General features: G+C 45.7%; 1 protein-coding gene across 2 annotated transcripts in view; it reads left to right on the top strand.

Moving 5' to 3' along the window:
- GFPT1 (glutamine--fructose-6-phosphate transaminase 1) overlaps positions 1-11,550 on the top strand; it is a 42,351-nt gene extending 30,801 nt beyond the window's left edge. For both annotated transcript variants that reach the window (XM_087875771.1, XM_087875770.1), the window contains 5 exons: positions 2,320-2,434; positions 4,626-4,753; positions 5,580-5,747; positions 7,389-7,550; positions 8,522-11,550. In XM_087875771.1, coding sequence (XP_087731897.1) covers positions 2,320-2,434; positions 4,626-4,753; positions 5,580-5,747; positions 7,389-7,550; positions 8,522-8,566 — 618 coding nt within the window. In that variant the 3' untranslated portion in view covers positions 8,567-11,550. The remainder of the gene's footprint in view (positions 1-2,319; positions 2,435-4,625; positions 4,754-5,579; positions 5,748-7,388; positions 7,551-8,521) is intronic.
- Positions 11,551-13,431: the final 1,881 nt, after the last annotated feature.

Here is a 13,431-nt window from a genome sequence, read left to right on the forward strand (position 1 = left end):
AATTAGGCTAAATCTATTCTGGGTTACTGTACATTTGTGCGTCTCGGCTCAAAAGGAGGACTGGAATTTGGTAGAGACAGATGCATCTCTGGGGACCTGAAATAAAGGGGGAAGGTTGGGGGTCAGCTGCTTTGCCCCTTTGCTTCTCCACCCCCCCGGGGATTCCCCTGCAGAAGGGCTCCCCTGGCAGCGCTGTCCCACCCCAGAGCCCAGGAGAGAAGGGGGTTCAGCAGAGGATGGAGGATGTCCAGAACTCAAGCAGACTAAAGCAATTGAGCAGCCCTTGGAGGGCTGAACATTTTCCTGACCTCTCATTATCGGGAGAAGAACGTAGCCAGGGCTCCATTCCTTTCCTCATTTTGTGCCCTGCCTGATCTCCCAGGAGTTGAGCAAAGCCAACTCCATCCTGATCAGCTTGGAGCAAGGGGTCTTCCAGGAGTTGCATCTCCAAGAGAGATGCAATCGTCCCACGTCCGGCCTTCTCTCTTGGCGTCCTCTGGGGAAGGTTACGGTCTTGATGGCATTTTGGAGCATTTTGGAGCTTGGTGGCTTCGGGCTGTCAGGCGTCCAAATCCTCTTGGCCGGGTCCCAAGATGGCCAGATGTTGCGCATTTGAATTGCTGAATTATTTCCCCAATTGGGCTCGCATTTCTGGAGGATGGAATCACCGCCCAGGATAAGAAACGGGGAAGTTAACCCAAACGATTCTTCGAACAGCTGTCGCTGTCAGTGCAGGCGGTCCTTGACTTACAACCTCAGTTGACGACAGTCGTTAAGTGAATTTTGCTCCATTTTACGATCTTCCCTGTTAAGCGAATCCCTGTGGCCATTAAGCGAGTGGCACGGTTGTTGAGCGAATTTGGCTTCCCCGTGGACTTTGCTTGTCGAAAGGGGCCTTTTCTCCATATGAATATGAGGGCATAAGTCTTAGCAATAATAACATACGTTATAAACCAAATAAAATAACTTATACAGTATTAAATCAGGAGGTGGTGAGTTCCATCTTAGGCTGGCTGGGTCACTTTGGGCCAATCCCCAGGAGATTCTGAATTTTAGTCCCACCCTTGGCATTTTGGGGGTTGGACTAGAAGACCTCCAAGGTCCCTCCTAACCTATTCTATTTCTATTTCTATTTCTATTTCTATTTCTATTTCTATTTCTATTTCTATTTCTATTTCTATTTCTATTTCTATTTCTATTTCTATTCCTATTCCTATTCCTATTCCTATTCCTATTCTATTTTTCTATTCTATTCTATTCTATTCTATTCTATTCTATTCTATTCTATTCTATTCTATTCTATTCTATTCTATTCTATTCTATTCCTATTCCTATTCTTTTTCCTATTCCTATTCCTATTCCTATTCCTATTCCTATTCCTATTCCTATTAATATCCTATTCTATTCTATTCTATTCTATTCTATTCTATTCTATTCTATTCTATTCCTATATTTCTATTTCTATTTCTATTTCTATTCTATTCTATTCTATTCTATTCTATTCTATTCTATTCTATTCCTATATTTCTATTTCTATTTCTATTTCTATTTCTATTTCTATTCTATTCTATTCTATTCTATTCTATTCTATTCTATTCTATTCTATTCTATTCTATTCTATTCCTATATTTCTATTTCTATTTCTATTCTATTCTATTCTATTTCTATTCTATTCTATTCTATTCTATTCTATTCTATTCTATTCTATTCTATTCTATTCCTATATTTCTATTTCTATTTCTATTCTATTCTATTTCTATTCTATTCTATTCTATTCTATTCTATTCTATTCTATTCTATTCTATTCTATTTCTATTCTATTCTATTCTATTCTATTCTATTCTATTCCTATATTTCTATTTCTATTCTATTCTATTCTATTCTATTCTATTCTATTCTATTCTATTCTATTCCTATATTTCTATTTCTATTCTATTCCTATTCTATTCTATTCTATTCTATTCTATTCTATTCTATTCTATTCCTATATTTCTATTTCTATTCTATTCTATTCTATTCTATTCTATTCTATTCTATTCTATTCTATTCTATTCTATTCTATTCTATTCTATTCCTATATTTCTATTTCTATTCTATTCTATTCTATTCTATTCTATTCTATTCCTATATTTCTATTTCTATTTCTATTCTATTCTATTCTATTCTATTCTATTCTATTCTATTCTATTCTATTCTATTCTATGATGGCCGCTCTTTCAGGCATTTCTCATTCCGATTTCAGGCTCATTTCCTGAAGTGGCTTTAAAGGATTTGTGGCTTCTGCTTAACGGGGGGGCCTTATTCTCCCCTCTTCTCTAGGCCTACACAAGCCAGTTTGTCTCCCTAGTAATGTTTGCGCTCATGATGTGCGACGACAGAATTTCCATGCAAGAACGGCGGAAAGAGATCATGCGAGGCCTCAAGTTGTTGCCAGGTAAGGTGCACAATTCCAATTATGTCAATTTGGAATATTTTTAATTTTATTCCTCGTGAGTCTTGCTTCCCGCTTGTAAGCCACCCAGAGTCAGTCATGCGAGATGCCACATACATTTAAATGAATATCCTGTTTCCCCGAAAATAAGACATCCCCTGATAATAAGCTCAATCGGGTGTTTGAGCGCATGCGCTAAAATAAGCCTCCCCCCTGAAAATAAGCCCTCCCCGAAAATACTTAAACGCAGAGCTGGAAATCAGGTAAGACCGGCTCAGGGTTGACTCAGCCTTCCATCCTTCCGAGGTGGGTAAAATGAGGACCCAGATTGTTAGGGGGCAATATGCTATCTAGTATACTGTCTTTGGTGTAAGCCGCCCAGAGTCCTCGGAGAGTGGGCGGCATAGAAATGTGACTAATAAAATAAATAAATAAAGAGGAGCCCATCTTGCTCCATGCACCCCAAAATAATAAGACCTCCCTGAAAATAAGGCCAAGCACTTATTTCGGGGTTCAAAAAATATAAGACAGGGTCTTATTTTCAGGGAAACATGGTAAATGCGTGTGGGACTTTTGTGGCAGTATTTTTTTGGGCAGGCAAACCGACTGGTGTGTCCTCAGCACAGGGAGGTGTGTGTGAAGGGAAGTGAACTGGTAGAACATAGAAAAACAAAATAATAGAGTTGGAAGGGACCTCGGTGGTCCTCCCTGCTCAAGCAGGAGGATCCTGTACCATTTAAGACAAATCGTCATCCCGTCTCTTTTTTGAAAGCCTCCAGTGATGGAGAAGCCACAACTTCTGAGGGGAAGCCATCCCAGTGGTTGGTAGGAGCGAATGCGAATCACCTATCCAAACTTTATGAGCTTGCATTACAACTGAGGGTGGAGGGAACGGAGGGAGAGAGGGAAGGATTGGAGTACGAAGAAAGGGAGGAATGGAATGGAAGCTCACCTGAGCTGCGTGAGAAGCTACAGCCAGCCCAGATCAAATAACAGGAGGCAGAGCTGGGAACTGAGCACCTGAACAATATGCAAGCCCCTGGCTGGACATTGGCAGGTAACCAGGGAGGGCGGATGGGTGAGAGGAGAGAGGACTTTCCTTTGTGTTGTTTGCACGGGAAAACCTCAGATTCGGCTTGCGCTACTCCAGTAACCATTTAAGCGTCAGTAAACTATTATCTCGGCAAAACAAATGGCCAGGAGCTTTTCTTTGCTAATGACCGAGTGAGATGGTTGATGGCCACTTTAATCCTAGTTGGGATTATGCTGTCCCAGAAAGAGCCGGCCACTCCAGGAGCCTCCTGGGAAGAGCAGATGGAAGCGGATTTACCCCACATTGGCTGGCGCACGAGGGGTGGCCTTCCCTGGGGCAGGGGGCCTGGCAACAATCACCCCGGCCTTTTTGTCTCACACTTGGATTGTTGTGCGGGGCTGCCCTTGAAGTCTAGCCAGAAGTTGCATCTGGTATAAATTGTTCTTGACTGCGTGGTAATGAGAATTTTCCCGATTCTCTCCTTTGACCCCCAATCTTGCAGAAGCTTCCTTGATTGCTAGTTTATTTCCAGACGCAACTCAAGGTGTGAAGGATTATGTGGCTTGGGGCCTGGTTGTCTACAAGAGTGCTGGATCCAGGCGTGCTGGCATTGTCATTCCCCTCGCGAGGGTCTCGGGGAAGGTGTAGGACAATTCTCCGCGGCCAACTCGCCACGGGACAAGAGCCACACTAATAATCGGAGAAATAGTGGAATAGAATCATTAAAGAAAGGATGCCCAAGGAGGGACGAGATGAAATGTGAAGGACAAACATTCAAATGATTTTTTAATAATTTTAAATAATTGAGTTGTTGAATTGTCCCGCAGCGAGTTGGCCATGGCGAATTTGGCATATTCCGACCATTCTCTGCTGAGTCTCCCCTCTTTGGGCAGGGGTCCCCCCCAAGAAAGGCCACCTGCACCCTCATTTGGATTGCAGATTGAAGGAAGCAAACCCCAGCCCTCATTTTAAAAACCAAAGTTCCAATCCCACGGCTGCAGATTCCTGCCCGTAAGGTGCCCATTGACGTATGTGCCGTCCTGCCGCGTTATAAAGACGGGGTCCCTCTCAGACTCTTTTTCCAAAGAGTCTGGGAGGACTCCGTGGCCGGGGTGAGTTGTTTACTTTGGAAGCATTGTCTCCTCTTGTTGCTTTCGATAGACTTGATAAAAGAAGTGCTGAGCATGGACGATGAGATCCAGAAATTGGCCACCGAGCTCTACCACCAGAAGTCGGTGCTCATTATGGGGCGGGGATATCACTACGCGACCTGCCTGGAAGGCGCCCTGGTGAGCATCCTCTCGAACCTGCAGCTGCGCCGGTTGGGGAGAGAAATGTTCCTAGTCCCTTGGGGTGCAGATAAAGTGGGGGTGCGAGTGACCCCGTCAGACGTTGTCATTCATAATCGTGTAGTGAGACCAAAGACCAGAATGTGGACAGACTTTAAATCAAAGCGAAAGATCTAAACCAGAGTTTCTCAACCTTTGGGAGACTTTAAGAAGGGTGGAATTCAACTCCCAGAATTCCCCAACCAGCATTCTATTTTTTTCTGTCCTGTTCTGCCCATTCCTCCTTCTCCTCCTTCTCCTTCTCCTTCTCCTTCTCCTTCTCCTTCTCCTTCTCCTTCTCCTTCTCCCCTTCCCTTCCCTTCCCTTCCCTCTCCTCTCCTCTCCTCTCCTCTCCTCTCCTCCTCTCCCCTCCCCTTCCCTCCTCCCCACGACAATAAAGCAAAGGGTTTGTTCTGGACGAGCCTCTTAAAGCTGGGGTCTCCAAACTTGGCAACTTTAAGACTTGCGGACTTCAACTCCCAGAGTTCCTCAGCCAGCTTTGCTGGGAGTTGAAGTCCACAAGTCTTAAAAGTTGCCAAGGTTGGAGACCCCTGCCTTAAAAGTATCCACAATCTTCTTCCATCACGATTTCCCCTTTCCTCAGAAGGAAGGAAGGAAGGAAGCTGAGGGAAGGAGTTGTTCTTTTTTTCCCAAGGAACTCACGTAAGAGCTTCAGACGTGACTTTCCCTTGACAAATGGTAGATCTCTCGAAAGAGCGAGAGCAGAGGAGAACTTTGCTTCTCAACCGAGGCAGCTGAGATTAACGCAGGGCTTCCTCCTGCTTAGAAAATCAAAGAGATCACCTACATGCACTCGGAGGGCATCTTGGCCGGTGAGCTGAAGCATGGACCCCTGGCCCTGGTGGACAAGCTGATGCCCGTCATTATGATCATCATGAGGGACAACACCTACGCCAAGTGCCAGAATGCGCTGCAGCAGGTCATGGCACGCCAGGTGAGCAGAGGGGCCTGGGGGGGCTCTTGGGTGTCTCCCCTCCTCCCTGGGGGAATAATGAGTCCTGCTGACTTTATTTTAGTCCGTTCCAGCTGGGAAGTGCATCTGCTTTCTGATGAAAAAAATAGCAGACTAGTAAAACAGAGGAGATAGTCCCCTCATTAAGATGAAGGGCCTCGTTTCAGCTGGAGGAGACCCACATGGGAGCTTCTGGGTGGAGGTCTCTGGAGATTCTCAGCCATCCAGATCACCGTTGTCCCAAAGGTGCTTTTTTCAAGAGGCAACTGGACTTCTATTTTTCTTTGAAGACGTTTCGCTTCTCATCCAAGAAGCTTCTTCAGCTCTCACTTCAGCTCCTTCCATTCCCCACCATCCAGTCAGAGTTGAAGAAGCTTCTTGGATGAGAAGCGAAACGTCTTCAAAGAAAAACAAGAAAGTCCACTTGCCTCTTGAAAAAATAAAAGCACCTTTGGGACTTATTGATGGATGTCAGAAGTGCCATCTTATGCTGCCGTGAACTATTGGGCAGGGGGAAGCTGGATGGGAAGGGGGAGGCTGACTGCTCATCGTCCCTTCCAGAGTCAAGGTCAAGCCACTGGAAATGGAATGGAATGGCTAACGGCTTATCAACCAGCCTGCCATTGAAGAGACACGTCCCCAAACTATTCAAGTTTAATTGGACAATAAGGGACCAGTAAAAGGGAGGAATTGGACGGGGAAAGTTAACCAGAGAAATTTGGCGCGCGAACTTCAGTTCTAGCTTTGCTATACTGTAAATCACTGGGCCCTTTAGTAAAGTAAACCTTTTTGCTACAAATGGAGTTGAGGGTCTTTCTTGCTTAAGGGACCAAGTTAGGGCAGGACTGACAGTAGCTTTGGATTTGTCTGTAATCATTTCCCAACATTTCCAAAGGTGAGGATAAAATTTGGGGAGGAAATGTAATGCAGGTGGTCCTTGTTTAATGACCACTCGTTCAGTGACTGCTCTTTGGTGACCAAACTTAGGGTGGCATTGAACAAGTGGTAGTTATGACCAGACTTTGTACTTACATCGGTGGCAGTGTCCCTGCAGTCACATGATGGTGATGCTGAGGCTCAGTGTCCAGCTCGTGATTATGTCCTTCCCTGCCGGCTTCCCACCAGCAAAGTCAATGGGGAAACCGGCAGGAAATCGTAAGTCGCAGTCAGGTGAGGTCCTCGCTTAATGATGGCAACTGAGATTGTTGGAACTGCCGTTGCTAAGTGGCGCAGTCATGTAGCTTTTCAGCTTAATAACAAAGTTACTTTAGCATGGAATTTCTGTTCCCAATTGGAGCATAATTAAACAAACCTGTATAGATGATCCTGAGCCCCTGAGAAAAATGGAGATAGACCCCAAATAAAGAATGATTGAAGGAACGCTTTCTTCTACCACAATCTTAATTTTGTTCTCGTAAGCAAAACGTGGGCGTGCGAGGGTGTGTGTGAGAGAGAAGTGTGCATCAAAAAAAAAAAAAAGGCAAGATGGCAGGCACAACCACATATTTTGATTTTTTAAAAAATAATCCAACCCTCACGGATGGCTCCCGTGTGTGTCTTTGAGGCTAGATCGAGTTGATGCAAACTTCTCTCTTTTTAAAAATTTTTTTTTTAAAAAAATAGGGGCGGCCTGTCGTGATTTGTGATAAGGAAGATATCGAGACCATCAAAAATAACAAGCGAACCATCAAAGTTCCCCATTCGGTGGACTGTCTGCAGGGCATCCTGAGTGTGATTCCTTTACAGCTGCTGGCTTTCCATCTAGCTGTTCTCAGAGGCTACGATGTAAGTTAACACCCTCCCGATCCCCTAAGGGTTTCTCTTCCCAACAAGCCCCGAAAGTTCAATAACATGACATCGGGCTTCCTGTGAGAACCACTACGCCAGGGGTGTCAAACTCAAGGCCTGTGGGCCAGATCCGGCCTGCAGGATGTTTAGATTCAGCCCATGGAGCCGCCCTGCAAACAGCGAAGGACTGGTCCCCGGTGTCTCTGCCAGCAAAAACGCACGCGGCCCTCTCGAGCTCCATTTTCACTGGCAGACGGTTGCAGGAGGCCATGTCAGCCGAAAACGGAGCTGGGGAGCCCGTTTTCACTGGCAGAGCGCTTGGGCCGCCACAGGCGCCCCCGGCATGAGTGACATTGAACTGGCCACGCCCACCCTGGCCACGACCCCCTGTTAAGGAATTCGCAGAGTAACCCTTGAATAGTAAGGGTGTTTCATGAAAGCGATTGAGAGTAGGTACGAATAAAACACAGTCAATACACAGATACACTGAGTTGTGTTTACTTTCAGGAAATAGTAAGGCACAGTCCAATAAACAGTCCAGGTCATACACATATAAAGAAGGAGATAGCAAAAGGACAGTCCAGGGATAATCCAATAACAAAGTCTTCTTACCAGTCGTCGTAGTCATTCATAATAAAAAGTTCTTCTGGATTTGCAAACAGTAGCATACAGAGATATCAGAGAGCAAGAACAGCAAAGAGAAAGAAACCATGTTTCTAGCTCCCTCTTAAGGCGACTGGCTACAGAGCTAACCAATCAGGACACAGTATGATGCAATACACCTTCCCAGCTCACTTTAGGCTGTGATGTCAGGGGGTTTAATGGACCCAGCAACTTCCTAGGGGATGTCAGAGCAGGTATCCGTGACTTCTGAGCTAAGACAGTGTTGAGGAAGCATCAAGCATCCTTAATTCCTACTACGAGAAAAGATGTTAACAAGTCGTCTATATCCTTTTCCTTCTTTCCAGGTTGACTTTCCAAGAAACTTGGCCAAATCCGTTACGGTGGAATGAAGTGCTGCTCGCCCAAGGCTGACAAAAAGGGATTTCCTCCCCTTCCTTCACTTTTGGTATCGAAAAAACCCGCTGATTTTAAAACATTTCTCCCGTGATCGATTCTTACTTCCAATATGGAAAAAAATCTTTATACTGTAATTGTTGCATTAGTGATAGTTAGGAGCTGAATCCACAAAGCTCCTGGTAGCATTTGTTCAGTGGCAGCGAAGTCAAAGAGTAATGGGTTTTTTTTCCTCCTTTTGGTTTTTTGTTTTTAAAAAAACCCTGTTTATTGTAATCCTCGTCAGTTATATAAAATTGCACCGCTTCCTAGTTATCTCTAGGACAGGCGTCTCCAACTGTGGCAACTTTAAGACTTGTGGACTTCAACTCCCAGAGTTCCTCAGCCAGCAAAGCTGGCTGAGGAACTCTGGGAGTTGAAGTCCACAAGTCTTAAAGTTGCCAAGGTTGGAGACCCCTACTCTAGGACATTCATCGTGCAGGGATATGGAAATGAAATTGCATACGACAGAGAAGGGCTCAAAAATCTGCTGCCTTCTTTCCCATAAGTGCTCCATTGCCACCATTGGGAGAGTCTTGGTGGACTTTGTTTTTTGGCTCTAAGGTTTATGCCGGCCAGTGCATTTCCCTCCCTTAGTTAATCCACATTTAGGTAGCCTCTGCATCCCCAGACATCTGTTCTGTGAGCATTACTCTTTCCAGCCCACTCGTTGTGGGAGAATCGTCTATCCGTCCTTGGTTGCAGAGGCCTGCGTTTTAGAGTTTGGTGTCACGCCTTCAGCCCTGAAAAAGGGGGCAAAAATACCTCCACCCCACTACCACCGCCAGTCCCTAAACAGAGGTCTGCATAGCTGCTCCTGAGGTGAAGACCCTTTAATGGGAGTCAAGTCAGATGACTGTAAGTTGACTTAACCTTGGCGTTTTTGTAAGTGACGTGCGGTAAAATTTCCCTTTTCCAAGGAATTCATTTTTCAGTGCATCAAAGAGAAATGCCAGCCTTTGAAGGTGCCATGAGTGGAAAAAAATGCCTTGTCTTGAACCAGTATGACTGAATGAGGACCAGCTCTTTAGTCCTTCTGCTTCCCTTGATCAGTGAACGTGTCTGGTGGATTCCCAGGGGCAAGAGTGAAAGGTCTCTTCCAGTGAATCTAGATAACCAGGGACGAACAAGGGAGTTGCCTCTTCCCTCTGGACATATTCTGCATAGCGTTCCTATTCCTGATAACAAGAGGGGGAAACTACGGCAGAGTTTGAATTGGAGGTGAAGCCTCCGTGAAATGCCTGGTTCATTTTTGTCCTTCAAGGGTCCCGTGCTTCCCCACTTATCAGAAATGGGCAGAATTTCCTTCAATCCAAATAGATTTGCTTTGAACAATCTTTTAAATCAGCCCAGCCCTCCGTACTTGTGGATATTATACTGATATTTTCGCTGTGGTCAAGAGAGCTAAAAGGATTCTACAATGACCCCAGTGCACCAGGGAAGGAGAGGACCAAAGATAAATAGATGCCTCCGGAGGCATCCTATAGCTCTGAAATCTAGAGAGGATGGCGAACGCAGTAAAATATGCCGTCCTTCAACTTCCTTCTCATTGATTAACGGGACAGACATTGGCACCAAAAGGGCTCTCATTGATTGTACTTTTAGAATGGAGGGAAGGCAAGTTGCACAGAAACTCAACGGAAATTTAAACTCTGTCTGTTCTCGGCACCCTTTTACTGGATAAGAAATATCCTAATAGGGTGACGCATCCTCCCTCCCTCACTGTGCACGTGGGGGTGGGGGTGGGGGAGAGAGAAATGACCAGCCGTATATCCGTTACTCGGAAGCTAATTTAAGGACCGCTTGCTAAGTGTATAGGAGTCTACGGCATGTGCCTCCTAAAATGACGCTTCCCGCTTGTGAAAGAAATGGTAGTTTGTAGGGAACACTGGAAAGTTCAGAAATTTTATTATGAAAAGTTGTTTCTTGGCCAATGTTGGTGTTTGTGTAATGTCCAGATGTTTGGTCTCCATTGTTCTCGGGGGGCTGCTGGGTTCCCATCTGAGCTGCCCGTAACATAGTCAAAAGACTTAGGATGGCCGCAGGAGGCCCTTCACTCAGCTTGGTCTCCACTTAAGTCTGCCAGGGAAGCCCATGGCAGGGAGAATGTGCTCAACAGGAAAAAAATAGACCATACTTGTTGTGGTCTATTTCTCCATTGGAAGCCACATGACCCACAAGTCCAGGAGGGAGGCCAAGCTGTAAGGAGCAGGGGTCTCCAACCTTGGCAACTTTAAGACTTGTGGAATTCTGGGAGTTGAAGTCCACAAGTCTTAAAGTTGCCAAGGTTGGAGACCCCTGCTCTAGAGGTCTTCCTGCTTCGTTTTCTGCAGGAAGCTTTCCCCATGCTTCCAACATGCCCACCCTCCACCCAGGAAAGCCATAAGTCTATTGGGGATTCCCAAAGCACTTTCCCTGCCAAGGCCAACGTTCTCCAGGGCAGGGGTCCACAATCCCCCCAGGCCATTATCCAGTACTGGGCCATGGCCCGTTTGGAGCCAAGCCGCTCAAGTGGCAGGCGAGAGTGTTGTACGCAGCTCCGTTTGTGCAAGCGGCGGACATGAGCCTCACGCGCACACACGGGTGCCCACCACGGAGCTGTGCGCGCGGACACCCGCCTGCCACTCACTTGGAACCCTTTCCTTCCCTCCTCCCCACCCCCAAACAGTCTGCAAAGCCAGAAAGATTGGGTACCACTGGCCCAGGGCACCTGGCTTTGTGTCCTCTGCCTCATCGAGTCAATTCAGTCCTGGCTTGGGCCTGTGTGTGCGTGTGTGTGAAAGTGGAACACCTGGCCTCTGGTTTCTGAATGTAGATATTCGGTTTGTCTTGGTTGATTGGGACCATAGTTTGTTTTTGTGTATAACTTTTTATCATTTTGGTGGTTCTCTTTTTGTTTTTTGTACCTTGCTCTTTGAATAAAGACAAGTGCGTAATCTTCCTTACTTGAGCATCCTTGGCCGATGGCGTTCCTTCAGGGACAAGTGCTAGCTGCAACGACCCAGATTTGGTCTTTGGCGGAAACATCGTCAAAGGTGAAGAGGCCTGCATGGTTAGGCCTGCCATTTCATCCCGACCCTGACTTTGAAATCATTGGTCGGACTCATTTTACGAATTCCCTGCGTAAGTCTTCTCGGGATATATTATTTTGTTCCCCAACTCTTATCAAAATCTCACCTCTTTTACACATCTTAAAAAAAAAAGAGATCAAAGCTGAATTCATACTATTGCAGCCACCCTCATCTTCCCAAGCCTTTTCTATAAAAAAAAAATCACATTTTTCTGCAGATATTTGCAACTTTGGGGAGGCTTCGTATTCCACGCAGTCAGCTTTCAAGGAACTCTGCCAGTGATCAGTCACCTCCCACATTGGCCCAGTTGGGCTGAATCGGCAGAAGGCAGGCAAAACCATGCGTGCCCACCATTCTTGGCAAACGTGCCAGGGTATTCCCCACCTCTTTATGGGCTCTTAATGTGGTCCGTCTCTTGGGGAGGGGGCTTCCCTCAAACACCGTCTTCTGGGCCGGTAGACGTTCTCCTTCAACAGCGTTTGGTCCGTGAACTCTTAATGTTCTCAGGCAACATAACTCAGGTTGGCCAAACAACAAAACACTGAGCTGTGGAATGTGGCTGATTGAACAGCTTGTGTGGTCCCAGCAGTTGTGATATTCAAGTCGTTCTGGTTGAACCTTGGGAAAATCTCCATTATGTGCCAGACAAGGAACTAACAACCTCTGTGTGTTATGTATGTGTGTGTGTGTTCAGGCAGCTGTTTCTTGGGGAGTCTTCGATATGAATGTGGATTTATACCCCAATCAGTAAGTTGGACTTAATGGTCTCCATGATCCATTAAAGGTGATATTTTAGAATTAAAACTGTACATATAAATGTCAACTGAGCTATTAAAGCCATTAATTCAGTGGTGTAAATTATTCAGCTGCAGTCACTGGCTGAGGTGGTGTCCACAAATACAAGACCAAATATTTTGGGGAGGGGGAGCAGGAAAGGGAGGGGCCGCTGTACGAGTTCCAAGCCAGCTGCCTCATCCATCACTTTCTTTTTTTTTCTACAAATTGAACATAAAAACCAAAGCTCGGATTATTTTTTTTTTAATAACATCAGAACTGACAGAATAATGACTGCATTTTTAAAAAAAATGACTCATACAAATAAGCCAAAGGCACAGGATAATTTCTTTATGCTGGCTGAAGGATCACAAACTGCCCCATTTCCACCCCGCTGTACCAGCTGCCCCCATTTGCCCGTTTCCACCTGGTCCCCCCACAGGGCCGGATTGGTGGCTCTGCCTTGTCTCCTGCGATTGGCCCGCCGGGCTGGGTACAGAGGAGCAGAGTTGGAAGGGCCCCTTGGAGGTCTTCTAGTCCAACCTCCTGCTCAAGCAGGAATTCCTGGACCGCTTGAATTCATAATCCCATGGATGACATTAGTTCACCAAGGTTGATCTCTTTTGTCATCTGCAGGTAATTTTTTTTTTTTTTCAGTTTTCAAAAAATTGCACACACACACACAAAAAAAACCCTGCAGTGCTAGTCAATTGAATCCGATCTTGCTCCATTCGGCAAGGAATTCTTTAGAATGGCTAATTTTGCATTATTTAATACATCGAGACTTCCTAGTAAGAGAAGTTGCCTACACAGTACTGTATGCCCATACATGGTACTACCCCAGTTCAACCTCACTGTCACAGAACATTAAGTGTCACCGAGCCAAATTGAGCGCTTCCAGTCTTGGCTTCTCGGTTCCGGGTGCTGGAATGCTTTGAGTTGACCGCGTTTGTGACACCCGGAAAGAGAAGCCATCT

This window comes from Pantherophis guttatus, chromosome 9, assembly GCF_059756535.1.
Source record: "Pantherophis guttatus breed Tessera chromosome 9, ASM5975653v1, whole genome shotgun sequence".
Taxonomy (NCBI): domain Eukaryota; kingdom Metazoa; phylum Chordata; class Lepidosauria; order Squamata; family Colubridae; genus Pantherophis; species Pantherophis guttatus.